The sequence below is a fragment of the Panthera onca genome, chromosome A1 (assembly GCF_046562875.1).
Source record: "Panthera onca isolate mPanOnc1 chromosome A1, mPanOnc1 haplotype 2, whole genome shotgun sequence".
Classification (NCBI taxonomy): Eukaryota; Metazoa; Chordata; class Mammalia; order Carnivora; family Felidae; genus Panthera; species Panthera onca.
Genome location: NC_138339.1, coordinates 218,531,949 through 218,547,476, shown reverse-complemented (window position 1 = coordinate 218,547,476; position 15,528 = coordinate 218,531,949). Strand labels below are relative to the sequence as shown.

The 15,528-nt window shown below is 34.7% G+C and overlaps 1 protein-coding gene across 4 annotated transcripts in view; it reads right to left on the bottom strand.

Moving 5' to 3' along the window:
- FNDC3A (fibronectin type III domain containing 3A) overlaps positions 1-15,528 on the bottom strand; it is a 142,553-nt gene that overhangs the window by 7,811 nt on the left and 119,214 nt on the right. For all 4 annotated transcript variants that reach the window (XM_060637224.3, XM_060637225.3, XM_060637226.3 and 1 more), the window contains 11 exons: positions 14,037-14,175; positions 13,305-13,373; positions 12,367-12,485; positions 10,671-10,776; positions 10,408-10,583; positions 8,578-8,691; positions 7,534-7,683; positions 7,149-7,432; positions 6,837-7,049; positions 4,384-4,550; positions 2,173-2,300 (listed from right to left, as the gene is read on the bottom strand). In XM_060637224.3, coding sequence (XP_060493207.1) covers positions 2,173-2,300; positions 4,384-4,550; positions 6,837-7,049; positions 7,149-7,432; positions 7,534-7,683; positions 8,578-8,691; positions 10,408-10,583; positions 10,671-10,776; positions 12,367-12,485; positions 13,305-13,373; positions 14,037-14,175 — 1,665 coding nt within the window. The remainder of the gene's footprint in view (positions 1-2,172; positions 2,301-4,383; positions 4,551-6,836; positions 7,050-7,148; positions 7,433-7,533; positions 7,684-8,577; positions 8,692-10,407; positions 10,584-10,670; positions 10,777-12,366; positions 12,486-13,304; positions 13,374-14,036; positions 14,176-15,528) is intronic.

Genomic DNA, 15,528 nt, shown 5'->3' with positions numbered 1-15,528 from the left:
CCTTCAAACTTTTGGAGTATAACTTGTCAATCAACATTTAAGAGATTCAGATAAGCATATATATGATGATGTTCTAAGGAAATCAGTATTTTAAGTTTTATAGCATGCTTACAATCTAAAGTAAGTGAAAGTGATGACAGGATTAATTTAGCTTTTAAGTAAAATTAGAATTAGCATTGCTGTTTCATGTAGTGGTATGTTTATTAAAATTCATATACTACTCAAATCTGGGGTCCCTATTTCCTTTAAACATATAATGCAATTACATTTTTGTAATATTAATTTTGCTTCCTCCTTGGAAGGAAACCTGCTTATCTGTAAATTATATTCAAATCTGATTATAATGTCAATTGCAGATGGCTTAATAAAGAAAAACAATCACATGCCAAATTTAATCTGACTCTTTGTGGAGCCTTTTGTAATTTCACTTAAGAAACTGCACTTCTAAGGGCACGTGGGTAGCTCAGTCAATTAAGCGCTGGACTTCGGCCCAGGTCGTGATCTCACGGCTTGTTGAGTTCGAGCCCCACGTTGGGCTCTGTGCTGATAGCTCAGAGCCTGGAGCCTGCTTCAGATTCTGTGTCTCCCTTTCTCTCTCTGCCCCTCCCCTGCTCACACTTTCTCTCTCAAAAATAAACATTAAAAAATAAAAATAAAAAAAATAAAAAAAATAAAAAAAAGAAATTGCACTTCTATACTTACAACTTGAAAGAAAAAATTAGATCTATATTGAAAAAATATTATGGGGTGCCTGGGTGGCTCAGTTGGTTAAGTGCCTGACTCTTGATTTCAGTTCAGGTCATGATCTCAGGGTTTGTGAGTTTGAGCCCCATGTTGGGTTCTGCATTGACAGCATGGAGCCTACTTGGAATTCTCTCTCTGCCCCTCCGCTTCTCGTGCTCTTTCTCAAAATAAATAAAATAAACTTTAAAGAAAAAAAGATAAATATTCTATTACTAATAGCTATAACAGTATGAGACAAATAAAACTGATGAATGACTGATTTTCTAGTGGGAAAAGAAAATACGAGATACTCAAAACAACCTCACTTTTAAGAGCACTAAAAATAAAGAAGGTTGACACAGAAAACGGAGAATCAGATGCAGTGTTTATAGAAATTAGGCTTTTGAGTTGCATGAAAACAACTTCTTTATAAAAGTTACAGTGAACACTGGCAGCTTCCTACTTCATCTCATCGCTATTCATCATCTACCAGGAAGACATCTTTGAAATTTCTCAGCCATGTAGGTGACACTTCTGCTAGGCTTCCATAATGACTGAATATTGCCATATTTACAACACTGCATTATAATAATAATAATAGTAGTAGTAGTAATATGATGATGATGATGATGACGGAAGCCTCCCTAATGTCCTCTGCTTCTACCTGTGTCCCATTCTAGCCAAAATGACCTCGTGACTGATCATGTGACCACTCTGGTCAAAATCCTCCACTGGTTTCTCACTTTACATGGAGTGAAAGTCACAGTATGGCCTATAATGCCCTATGTGATCTTTATACCACTCACAGACCCCCTTTACCATTAACTACTTGACTTCATCTATTATTTTTCCCATTGCTCACACAACCCCACATTGGCCTCCTTGTTCATTAAATTAACAAGCATGTTTTTGCACACCTACTGCTTCCTCTTCTTGGAACACTGTTCTCCCCATATTCACCTCCTCTGGGTCTCTGTTCCATTGTCACCTGATTGCCCTGTATGAAATAGTACTAGCTGTCTCTACCTGCAATGACAGCCTATTCCTGTTACCCAGTTTTATTTTTTCTCCACTGTACTTATCACTCTCTAAGATATATTGATATAGATTATATCTAATATAAGATACATTTGCTTTTAGTATCTCTTTTTCTACTGAATGTAAGCTCCACAGAGGCAAGAACTTTTGTACAGCGTTATATACCCTGAGTGCCTGGCATACAGTTAAATACATTCTTGCCAAATCAATGAATAATCTGTTAAATATGTAGTTCACACTTAAAATATTTTGAATCCTGAGATACTGTGTAGTTACTAATCTTTGGAACACAGTAAGTACTAAATAAATGTTTTTAAATTAGAAGGGAAAGACAGTCAAATCTTGCATTGCCAAGTGCATTAAAATGAGAAATAAAAATAAGTATGCACAGAATTACATTTTAGCACATACCTGTTTAAATTCTGAATCTTTTCCCAGCATAACTTGAAGACTGTAAATAACTGGATCACCTTTCATTGGCTGTAAACACTCCCATGTAAGTTCACAAATGTGATCATTTACTTTCTCTATTTTGGGAGCTGTAGAGAACAAATACAAATAAAATCCACTCTACTTGATTTTTAATTTGGCACATCACACAGACACTTGTTTTAATCAAAATCAACAAACATTTAAAACCCAGTTATATACTTGAAATAAATATCAATGAATTTTTGAAATTTGCAGAGAAATGGTTAATGTTCCATTCTTATTATCTCCAGGCCATATAATCTACGGGTGCCACAATGGCCAGACTGACTAAAGGATCTGTCAAGGGAAGCACTGTTTTCATTGAGCTAAAAGGCCAATAGAGAGGTTATGGCAATTCTAAAACAACGTCAATGATGCTCCTAAGGGCATAACTAGAACATGACATTTTGTAATTTAAGAAATCTCCTAAGAGGGTAAGTTGAAAAATACTCCTAGCTGCTTGACATAAGACTGTCTCTTATATGTTGGGATATAGAGGGTTAAAATCAGCAATCTTCTTAAGGCTAGTACACACTAAACTGGATGAGAGAACAGAAAAATGACTCAGTAAAACTCCATCAACATTATTAGAAAGTTTGTCAAGAACAGTCCTGCTAACTATGGATCTGCTTAATAAATGACATATTTCAAGTACATGATCCAGGAAACTGTACTAGAAATCTGTGTGATTTGTCCTCCGTGTGAGGAATGTTAGCGATTGTGGCTAAATACACAAAGTGTAATCCTTGCCAGGGTCATTTTATTTTTTAAAGGTTTATTTTGAGAGAGAGACAGAGAATATGAATGAGCAAGCAGGGGAGGGGCAGACAGAGGGAGAGAGAAAACCATGCAGGCTCCATGCTGTCAGTGCAGAGCCGGAGACTGGGCTTGATCCCACAAATGGTGAGATCGTGACCTGAGCTGAAATCAAGAGTTGGATGCTCAACTGACGGAGCCACCCAGACGCCCCAGTCAGGGTCGTTTTAAAATAAGAACCCTTCTAGGGGTGCCTGGGTGGCTTAGTCAGTTGAGTGTCTGACTCTTGATTTCAGCTCAGGTCATGATCCCAGGGTCACAGGATCAAGCACCCTGTTGAACTCTGCACTGAGTGTGGAACCTGCTTAAGATCCTCTCCCCTGCTCGCTCGCTCTCTCTCAAAAAAAAAAAAAAAAAAAAAAAAAAAGAACCCATCTAAAAATTAATTTTAAAGATATTTGTACATACAACTGAAAGTGTGTAAATTAAGATTTAAAAGTTCAAGTTAACTAGGGGCACCTGGGTGGCTCAGTCAGTTGAGTGTCCGACTTCAGCTCAGGTCGTGATCTTGCAGTTTATGGGTTCAAGCTCTGTATCGAGCTCTGTGCCAACAGCTTGGAGCCTGCTTCAGATTCTGTGTTTCCCTCTCACTCTTTACCCTTCTCCTGCTTGTGCTGTCTCTCTCTCAAAAATGAATAAGCATTAAAAAAATAATTCAATTTAACTAAGAATGTATTTATGTTATGCTTAACAGACAACCTGGCTCTCTCCCCGAAATATGAACGAATGAAACAGTAACAACTCAAAACAATTTGAGTTTGTGATTTTTTTTTCTTTAAAAAATTTTTTTTGTTTTAATATTTTTATTTGAGAGAGAGAGAGAGAGAGAAAGAGACAGTGCACAAGTGGTGGACGGGCAGAGACAGAAGGAGACACAGAATCTGAAGTAGGCTCTAGGCTGCAAGTTGTTGGCACAGAGCATGATGCGGGGCTTGAACTCACGAGTTGTGAGATCTCGACCAGAGCTGAAGTCAGACACTTAACCGACTCGACTGAGCCACCCAGGTGCCCCTGTGACTTTTTTCCTTAGTAACAACAGCAGAAACATTAAATGACCCTATTAGAAAACCAGTATATCTATTCAATTTAGTATTTTTATGCTAGATTATTAAAAATAGTGACAAAACCCAGTGCTCATCTGAGTATCAATGTGCTAGATAAAAGAGCTTCTATTTTGAGTAAAACTCTCAGTAGATAGGCTTGTCTATATAATTTCTTTTTTATAATTTATGTTGGACACATATTGGACAATAAAATGTAATAATAGCACATAAAATTGTTTATGAACATCCATTTAAAATTTATTACTAAAAAAAATAACGATGTATAACTTACCTTTCAAGGCAGCTGGGACAGATTTTGGAGTAGTAAAAATATATTCTTGAGAGAGAGGACCTTCCCCTGCTTCATTACAAGCTTGAATACAGAATTTATAGGATGTTGACTCATTAAGTCTTTGTACTTTGTATGTATGACATGGACCTCTATATAAGGATACAAACCTAAAATGGAAATGACTCTTATTAAAAATAAACCTTGACTACACTACAAAAAAATTTTAAAAACTACTAAAAAAGTAGAGCTGGGACACTATTCAGAAGTATAAACTGCTCCTAGACTTTAATGTCACTCCAAATAAATATTTTTTTCATCAGATGATGAAAATCATACGATTGGTAAATTTCCTAATTTTGACATGGTTCCCTGAAAATGTATTGTTAAGTTTTGTATCCAATCATTGTTAACTTTTCAGGCTTCTGGTACAATTTCATTTCTGATTGCCATTTTTTAAAGATACATTTTTAAAGATACTCAGAACACGACAATTTTCATTACAGTCTTAGGCATATAATTTATTATAAAAAAGAAAATCTTCAATTTCCAGGTATAATTTTAGATGACTGGTGATGTTTTCTAGAGATTTACATAGCAGTATGAAAGAATATAAAATTAGCCATGAATTATCCACCTGGACTGTTTGATGGGAAAGTTTAACATCATATATGTCACCTATAAGTTCAATGTTCCCCAATATTTTTGATTGGCTGTTTAAAAATTTTTGGAAATTGGGGAATGAATAATGGAATGCTCACATAGTTCTAAAGAGTCTGAAAACTGCAGTCAAGGTTAAAAATGAAGAAATAGTTAATGACCTGAAGTAACAGTATTTCTAAGAAGCAGTAATTAGATAAGCCTGGCCTTTTTAGTCTCCCAATTTTTTTTTAAAGGATAGGGGAAAAAAAAAGAGTTGCAACCACTATTGGAAAAGTGAAACAATGATAAAACCTGTAGTCAGGAAACAGCTGAAATAGCATTCTGATATTATCCCACAGCAAATGTAAGTAGTTGTGAGAAATCAAAGGTAAAGAGTATAACTAAAGATATTAAATTGATTTAATTTATTAAATTTATATAGTAAACTTACAACACCATAAAAGGTTTCTTAAATATATTTTCCACAGCCAACAGCCATATTCACACCCTACAACTCTCCAGATGCTAAATATTAACTAAGCTTAACATTCTGTAATAGAATACAGCCTAATAATAATGGAAATCTTTATTCTACTCCATTTCCAACAAACATTAATTAGATCCATTTCCAGGAAACCTTCTTGCATTACACTAATGCATTGTAAATGCTAGAAAGGGGATGAAACTAATTTAAAGAATTCACCCAATGATAATAACATACATTAAAGATAAATGGCTACACAGAAAATCTGTGGCAAAGAACCTCCTTCTAGAGATAGGGCTTTACAAATGTACATAAAATTCTGCCAAGAACAAAGGCTGACTAACATTCATAGAGGCATAGAAAATGATCAGTACTGTTGGCTCTGTGTAATGCTCTTACTGGATATACAGTATGTTTAATTCTGTATGTTATTTTAAATGTAGAAGTCTTTCTGAGAGTACTTATGTACAATTACCATGAATATTCCATTAATGAATGTCTGATTAAGATACAAACACGTACAATACAAAAAACAAAGTGGGAAAACCTTGGGAAAAACTACTTCTAGTACTCTGACTCCATCAGGTATGCAAATTGTTGCTTATAAACTGAGTGAAAAGCAAAATTTGAATTCTTAAAATATTACAGTAACACCTTTGGAGGATATATGGCATTATTTACATGGGATATAATGTCAGTAAACAGCCTCAGATTTGCATTTGAATAATTTATACTACAAATATTTTGAGTAACATTATAATTCAAATGCATGATTTAGTAGGACAGTATATGGCATGGATATAATGAAAATATAAAGGATGGCAGCATAGACAAGAACCTGAGTAGCGAGGTGACAGGCTAATAATCTGAGTCTAACCAAGATCTGACACTGAGGAAATGAACTATACTGACTCAGTGTGAAGGTCCTGTGACGGGTGCGGAAGAAAGTGAGACATAACCTGTGCCCGCAAAGATCTCAGAGGCCTTACACCAATTAATCATGTACTGTTAAAACTGCCTCTGCTGGAAATAAGTGTTGAAGAGCTGGTTTTGTAGCAAAGATTATGTTTCTTTTACATGAAAGAGTAAATGGGTTAGAGAGCCAAAGAATAGCCAATTTAATTTTTCTCTCAGCATCCCGCTCACAAGCTACAAACGGGAAATCTTCATTATATCTTCTGGTGTTTTGAAAATAGCACACTTAAAATTATTTCTTATGAAAATTCTAACCTTGCTTTTGAAAATTTATTTTGTTTACCTCTACTTTTTATTGAAGTTTATACACTTAAGACCTAAGAAACTATATGAAGAACCAATTACAAACACCTACCTTCCATTCTTGTCCTCCATCTGAAGGTGGTACTGAATAGAATCTGTTGACAGTGATTTTGGGGTTCCTTCTCCCCACTTCAGCTTAAGGTTCTGGTGGCTGAAGGCAACACATTCCAGACGAGGTGGGTCAGGAGGGAGGGGCTTTGTTTTTAATTTTATCATGTGGCTGAAAGGACCAGCTCCAAGGCTATTCAAGGCTTGAATCCGTATTCTAAGTGCCACATTAAGGAAAAAAAAATTCGGTTATGATTATTCTATTTAGAGTTTCTCTCTGGTCTAGGCAAAAATTAACATAGTTTTTAGAGTGTACCTGTATGTTGTATCTGGTTGCAAATTGTCTATAATATAGCTTGTAACCTTTCCCACTGCCAAGGGCTGTTTATCTCCAAAGTCAATGCTGTAGGCAAGGATTTCTGAACCATGGTCACAAGGCTTTTCCCAGCTTATTGCAAGGCATGTAGAAGGTGAATAATGAGGATTTTCTATATCATCATCACTTATTTCTTGAAGACAAGTCACAACAGCAGGAACTGATGGTGGAGTCACACAGGCTACTACTTCACTGAAAGGGCCTGCACCCACAACACTCAGAGCCTACAAATTAACAGAGCCCGTAAGTTAAAAAAACATGACCATCAAAATGCTCACAGAACACAAAAATCTGGCTAGAGTAACAAAGCCCGGACCACCTTTACCTGGACTCTGCAATAATAGGTGGTTGCTGGTGAAAGTCCTTTTAATTCATAACTGAGACCAGGCCCACAGTAACACATCTGCATACTTCCTTCAACGCCTCCCCACTCCAATCGATATTCAGTGACATCTGTTCCGTTACTCAAAGGGATCTTTAAATTAAAAAGAGGAAAAGGTCTTAAGTCTTGACACTGATTAGTTTTTAGGCACAAATGTTCTTTACTTGCACATATCAAACTGAATTGCTTTTGAATTTCTTTGAAATGTTCAAGTGGGATTAAAACTGTTTAATATTACATTTTTATTCATTAAGGTCACCTGAATTTAAGACTGATCAAAAAATATAACTTTGTTTTCAATTATAAGTAGAAATATGACTAAATCACTTTAGAAAGAGAATTTTAAGGTAAATATACTTCAATATAATTCTCTTAAGTAATATAAATGTTAAATCATGTAAGGACATTTTCTTTGTTAAATTTCAAAGGAAACTGAAAATTTAATTATCATTACTGATTATTACTGTACATAATAAAACACAGTGGAAATAATAAATACAAGAGAAATAGTATTATACTAATCCCTATGAATGTTTGTTCTGAACATTAAGCTCACCAGTGGCTAAGTATCTTGGTAATGAGACAAACCCTTTGAAAAAATACAAAGCACATCATGAACAAGAAACCATATACTTGTAATGCAAATATACCTTACTTAAATGCTTCAAAGCAAAAATTTCACTTTATAACACATGAACTTAAGTAGGCCTTACTGTTTGCATGATTTAGGAGGTTAAATGAATAGTATCTCGGGGCCCCTGGGTGGCTCAGTCAGCTCAGATCATGATCTCATGGTTTGTGGGTTCTAGCCCCACATTGGGCTCTGCACTGACAATGAGGAGCCTGCTTGGGATTCTCTCTCCCTGCCTCTCTCTCTCTCCCTCTCAAAATAAATGAATAAACTTAAAAAAAATGAATAGTATCTCTATTCTTTTATATGAACTATTCTAATTATTTAAGAGAGTAAGTCAATGGGAATTACAGTACCTCCCAATTCACTTGTGCACAAGTTGCAGATCTGCATGTAACTTGAGGGGGCTTGCACTGATCTGGTGGTCCAGGGGCTGTAGTAATATCACATTTTTCTGAAAATGGTCCAAACTAGAAAAACAAACATAACCAGGATTTTCATTTTTCACCCACAGATTGCACAGTTCTCCATAAATATTCACATACATAAATAAGTGCATACATAATCCTTCTCCTTCAAGACTGACTGGTCATAATAGAACTCTAAAAGCATTCGTAGAAAGGAAAAAGATTTAATGATTATGGAAGTTACTATGTCAGGTATTTTTAAGTTTCATTTACTGTACTTTTTTCTCTTGTTCCTTTTCCTTTTTCCTTCATGACTGATTTTGTAAGAAGGGCAGGGCATTAGGGAATTAGGTACATGGAACAAGTCAGGAGAAATTATATGAGGAGTGAAGGAAAGGATACCAATTAAAGGCATGAAAAATGGTAGGCATAAATTATATCTTAAAATTTAGAATAGCTTTAAAAAGGGTATAAAATGTATACTCTCTGGAAGTGCAGAAAGCAAATTATTTACAATGATTGTCACAAATTATCAGAATCCTGAAAATACAGATTAAGTAAGTATTAAAGATGCTATCCCAGTGTACTGCAGCCTTGTGGGGCTGACAAGATGATAACTTCAGACAGAACACTATGACTTATGTAAGAACTGCCAAAAAGGACTGACATAAGAAATTTTAAGATAAGTTTAGAGATACAGATACTGAACTTAGTTGGAGAATGGGACATAAAATAGTAAAGTTCACTAACATATGAAGTAATGGGAGGGGAGAGACTTGGCAGTTTAATTTTGTGAAATTATAGAGTAAGGAAACATAATGTTATTCAACTAAGACAAGAAATTACTGCTTTGTCCTGAGAGAATCTGTTTTAATGCAGAGATGAGAAATGTCCTGGTTGAGTGGAAAGGGCTTTGGCTCTGGAGTCTGACAGCCCTGAATCTGTGGCTTATCTCTGTCACTTCTTATTTGGGTGACTGTGGACAAGATGTTTAGTTTTTCTGAGCCCCAGCCTCCTCAGCTGTACAATGGAGATATCACCTGTTTTGTCCATTTTATGGAACTGTACAGATACACAGAGAATACTTTTTAAAAAGTCACATAAAGCCAGAAATGCTTAAAATAGAAGTTATCTTCTCCTTAGGCAAAAAATGAATCACAATTAGTAGCCAAATGAAATAAATGCTGTATATAACCAGCCTCAAAAAACTTAATTATCCAAAGTATTTCATCTAATAGTTTTGTTCTTACTCTTTAACTTATTAAGTAAACCCTATTAGCATCACCTGAAAGGCAAACTTCAACCCAGCTAAAGTTCCGAGTGTCACAAATTATAAATGGGGTTTGAAAATACTGAGATTCTATAATAACTATCATATATATAGACCTCTCTCTTATTTATCAATATAGGCTTATTAAAAACTGTAAAATTTGAAGGGGCGCCTGGGTGGCGCAGTCGGTTGGGCGTCCGACTTCAGCTCAGGTCACGATCTCGCGGTCCGTGAATTCGAGCCCCGCGTCGGGCTCTGGGCTGATGGCTCAGAGCCTGGAGCCTGCTTCCGATTCTGTGTCTCCCTCTCTCTCTGCCCCTCCCCCGTTCATGCTCTGTCTCTCTCTGTCTCAAAAATAAATAAACGTTAAAAAAAAAATTTTTTTTTAAATAAAAACTGTAAAATTTGGAGTCACATGTTGAAAGCAAAATGGCTAACTAATGGATGCAATTATGTATGTTCTGTGAACTACCACTGTGATTATAATTCAATCAGCAGAGTCTTCCTACCCCCATTTTGTTAGCTGCATGCAGTCTGAAGCTGTAAGTCTTTCCAGGAAGAAGGTTGCTCACTGTACATTCTACTTCAGAACCTTGGTAAACTTCTCTGGGTTCATCTTTTTCTACAGGAGACATCTCCACACCATAGCAGAAAATGGGTGATCCACCATCGACCAGAGGGGGTCCTAAAGGTGGAAAGATTTATTCAATTTAACAAAAGGAATATATTTAGTACTAACTCAATTATAATTTATTACCAAAATGAAAATTACCCCATCGTAACTGTATTTCTTTTGCTTTGGGTCTACCCTGTAATCTGGGAGGGAGGCATGGGCCAGGAGGCACAGCTGGAGTCTGCACAAGTAAAGATTCAGATACCTGCCAAAACAAAAGCAATAACAAAACAAAAATGCCCCAACCGGAATGCTTTTGTTAAAGAAAAATAACACGAACACAAAGACTGCATCAATAATTTGAAATTCTACTTGACTATCAATTGAAAAGGAATAAAGTTCTAAATAAAATAAGAACCCAATTAAATCATTAAAACTCTGATTTTATATTAACAAATAAAGACACATATTATGTGACTACTATATACAAAGAAAGTTACCAGAAAAAAAGAACAAAAAACTCATCATCTTTCCATAATTGAAAAACAACAAAAAAATAACCTTCAACAAAACCTACTGGACTAATAAAGATTATTTTTGATCTCATCCAAATGGATCCACAAATCTCTTCTAAGGATGTTTTCATATTCTGTAAATACTGTTTGCCATGTTTTCAGAAGGTTTAGACTATTTTCGTTACTTTAACTGTATATTGTATTTTTAACCTAAATATTAATATACATATATGCATATAAAATCTTTCCTTTTTCTTTTCCACCTAAAAATAATTCAGAAATCAGGTTAACTTTTTCAAGTGCTTGGTATCTTTCCAGGTATTTGGTATTATCTTGGTTTCGATGTTATTTAAAAAATGTGTATCGTTTAGTTTTATTTTAAAAGACTTCTTTTACAAACACTGACATGCACTCAGTACCATATCCTTAACTGCACTGTATTAAGGTTTACACTTAATATTCTTTACAAACATAAATATTTGGTCATCATCTTATTTAGAAAGGTATCCTATATGAGAATGCTATATCACTGTATTAGAAAATTAGGGTTGTTTTTGGGGTGGGATCTGTTCTTTCTAATCCTGGAAGATGTTCTTATTAGATACAGTGAAGCAATTGGATCCCAAGCCTGTTGGGTAGGACTTGCATGCAGTTTCCTAATACTTCCATTTTCAACAAAATGCTTATAAATTCATTTTTAAAAAAGGTAACTTCATTGCATTAAATTCCATTTGAAAAATAATGACAGTTATTAATGCTCCACGAAACCATTCTTAAACTCATTAAAAAAATACCACTCCTATTAAAAAAATTACCTCTCTAGAACATTACAAATATCTCATATATAATCAATGGCACACTTTAAGTCCATTTAGGTTAGTGATAAATTCTCTAGTAATAAAAATAATTGCCAACTTTCCTGAAATAAGTAATTACTAGAATCTGTGTTTAAACAGTAAATGATTATGGTTTGTCCTGATACACATAATTTATAGAGCAATCAGTCTACAATTATTTTATTTTTATTTCTGTTAGGTATGGCTATTGAACATCATCCTAAAATTTACCTTTATAAATTTTTCTGCAGTATTTTTGTATATTTGTTGTTGCAAAGCTAAACAACAACCAGACAATAGATATTCACTGAATACTGATTATAAGCCATGTACTATTTTAGAATATTTTGATCACTATAAATTACAGAATATTCTGATCACTATAAATTAATCACCTAAATTACAGAAATTACTTTGGATACATTTCAACATTTGAGGTGGCATCTGGTGATTCCATCTTATTTGACCCAAACTTGAAAAAAAAAATCTAGATGTAAGTATTACCGCACTCTGTCCTCCATCACTGATGCAGTAAACTCGTAAACGATAGAAACAGCCTGGATTTAGTCGATCACAAAGATGTTCCCTAGTAGCTCCACTGTATATCATATCCCATTTGTTTCCTGGAAGGTGAAGAATTATGTTCAATCAGCTACGAGGTAATGTTTAACATTTGGGTATCATGGACACGGCAGGTATCCTAGCTTCACTAAGTAAGTGTTTATGTAATTTGTCAGAAACAATTTAAGCTTGTTTTGAGTTTCCTGGAAATGACCTAATTTTCTTTATGTGTGCAGCTTCCTAGATGAATCTGCATGGCTTTATTGAAATGAAATATCTCTGTAACTCTGTTACAGACTTTGGCTTACATTGATAATTTGCTTTTAATTAAGCATTTTAAATGTGTTTACTGGTCCAGTAATAACATTATAACACACAAAGAGTAGAAAGAACCAATACCACAGGAAGTTTAGTCTTAATTAAAAGACATTATTTTGCAGGAAGCAGTTCAATTCACAGAAATATGGATTGTTACATGTGTTATTCAAAAATTAAGTTCATGAGGCACAGAAAATATTACTAAAACTAGTATAATGTAAGTTAAATTTTAGAAGTTAATTTTTCTCTGACATGTCTGGTTATATATCTAACTGAAAGTTTAGAAAACTTTAGATATACTGGAACTGAGCAAGGCAAACTCATGAGAAAGAAATAAACTAAAAAAATAAAAGTAATAATATAGGTATACAGCATTCTTACATTTGATTCACTCTATTTCTAGAGATTAGAACTTAAAGTGGATCATAACAGGCAAAATTCTAACTGCTATAAACAAAGGGAAAACATTAAGAGTGAAAGAAAACAGATCACATAAAATGTACAGTCATGAAGAGTAGGGGCATACTGGTATAAATCTATTAATTTTTAATAGTTATTCTTACCATTAGAACCTTCTGCCATCTCCACTACATACTTATTAATGGCTGCACCTCCATTGTCTTTTGGTGGGTCTATCCAAAGAAGTAAAAGTGGTATTAGGCAAAATACATAGGTTAAAAATGACAGAAAATCCTAGTAAGTGGAATACCAAACCTAAGATTGCTTAAAAAATAAAAAGAATCACCCGCAGTGCTTTTTTTATTAATACCAGCATCTCATTAATCTATCGATTTTGCAACAAATAGTATATAAGGTGTTTAATAATAATTATTATTTTTTCAAGTTTTACTTATTTAAGGTTAGGTTTTCTCCATACCTAACATGGGGCTTGAATTGATGACCCCAAGATGAAAAGTCACACGCTCTTCTGCCCGCCAGGCACCCTAACAAATGTTTGTTTTAAATGAGTAAAAGTGATTTTCATTTCTCAGGAGAGCCAGGATGACCCAGGTGACTTTAGCTACAATTTCAGTAATCATTCACTTCACACAGTGCTGTCTCTGCTCACAGTCCTACCACAGATTCCAAGTTCTTCTGTATCAAATATGAACTTTGTATTTGTGTGAGTGTAAAGTTTTCTACAAAAGAGATCCTCAAACAATGAATGATTCTCACATTTCCAATTAAACTTGCTTCAGCTAACAACTGTACTCAACTATCTTAAAAATTATCCTAATATTCAAATCATTACAATCAAATATAAAAGTAATGATGTACAAATACACATATCTTACCCCAAGTTATTTTAAAACTGTGTGAATGTATCTTTCCTTTAACTGATGGCTTCACAGGTACACCTGGTTTATCAGGGCATGTAGTAAATTCTACTACTTCACTTGGGTTACTTTTACCTTCTGAGTTGTAAGCAATAACCTGTGATGAAAACACAAAGACATAAAATAATTGATATTTGATACCTAATGATATTGGCTTAATGAACAAAGTGATGAGAGATAAGCTCAATCAAATGATAAAGTAAAAGTTTTCAGACTGTGATGGCTTGTTTATATGAGAATGTCTACAACAGGGACTCAGCATATATGAAGAATATTCAGGTATAATCAATCCCCTTTGAGAGCCAGTTCTGGGGATACAGGTGTAAGTCTGTAACAGTTTGATATTAAACTAGAGTCATTACAGGAACAAGCTATAATCTGATGATACTTGATGAGCTTGATTTACGTATTCTTTTACTATTCTTTGGGTTTTAAAAAGATGTCCACAAATTCTTCGAATTTCCTTTATTCAAAAGATAAAGGCTAATTCCTCTTCCCTTTGAATTGCACTTAATGACTTGCCTCTAATACAATGTAGCAGAAATCACAGTGTGTAGCTTTGCTACAGAGAAGCCCATTTGGTGAGGAACTGAAGCCTCTGACCAACAGTCAGAGAGGAAATGAAGGCTACCAACACTTGAGTGAACTTGGGAGCAAATCCTTCAACCCCAGACAAACCTTCAAGTGACTGCAGCCCTAGCTGGCATCTTGACTGCAACCTCACATAAACCCTCTATCAGAACCACCCAGCTAAGCTGGTCTTGAATTCCTGACCCCCAGGAACTGTGAGAAAATAAATGCCTGTTTTTTCAAGTTACTAAATTGTACAGCAATATAATTCATAAGTATTTTTATATTTGACTTTAGAACTGTTAAGGTCTTTATAATTGGTAAATTATTAAAATTCTTAGAATTCTACTATCATGTAACACACACACAAAACCAAATTACATTTATACATACATATAGTTCCTAGCTCTGTCCATTGAGAGGATGCCCAGGAGTAGCAAAACCGTATAGCATTAAGTATACTTAGTACTCAGATATTGGCTTCTAAATACCACGGTCCACTAAAGGGACCCAGGTGCTTTGAGAAATGACCAATTCTGACATTGAAGGATTGGAGACTGGAATATCATGTGCCAGAAAGGAAAGGCTCAAAAGAATGATGGGGGGGGGGGGGGGCACATTTCAAAAGAATCTGAAAGGCAGCTCAAAGGAGCTCCCAAATCTGAAACAATGTGAGCCTCATAAATGATAATCATAGTAACAAAATATAACTCACTCAATTAACAGGAATTCATGAGTTCATACTGACATATATGATAAGAGAAAGCTTTTCTTTATAGTATGATGCCAACTGATAGATGTAGAAGGAATGATAAAATTAAAATCACACTTGGCAACCATTAATCATAGTAATAACTGATTCAGGCAAAAATTATCAATG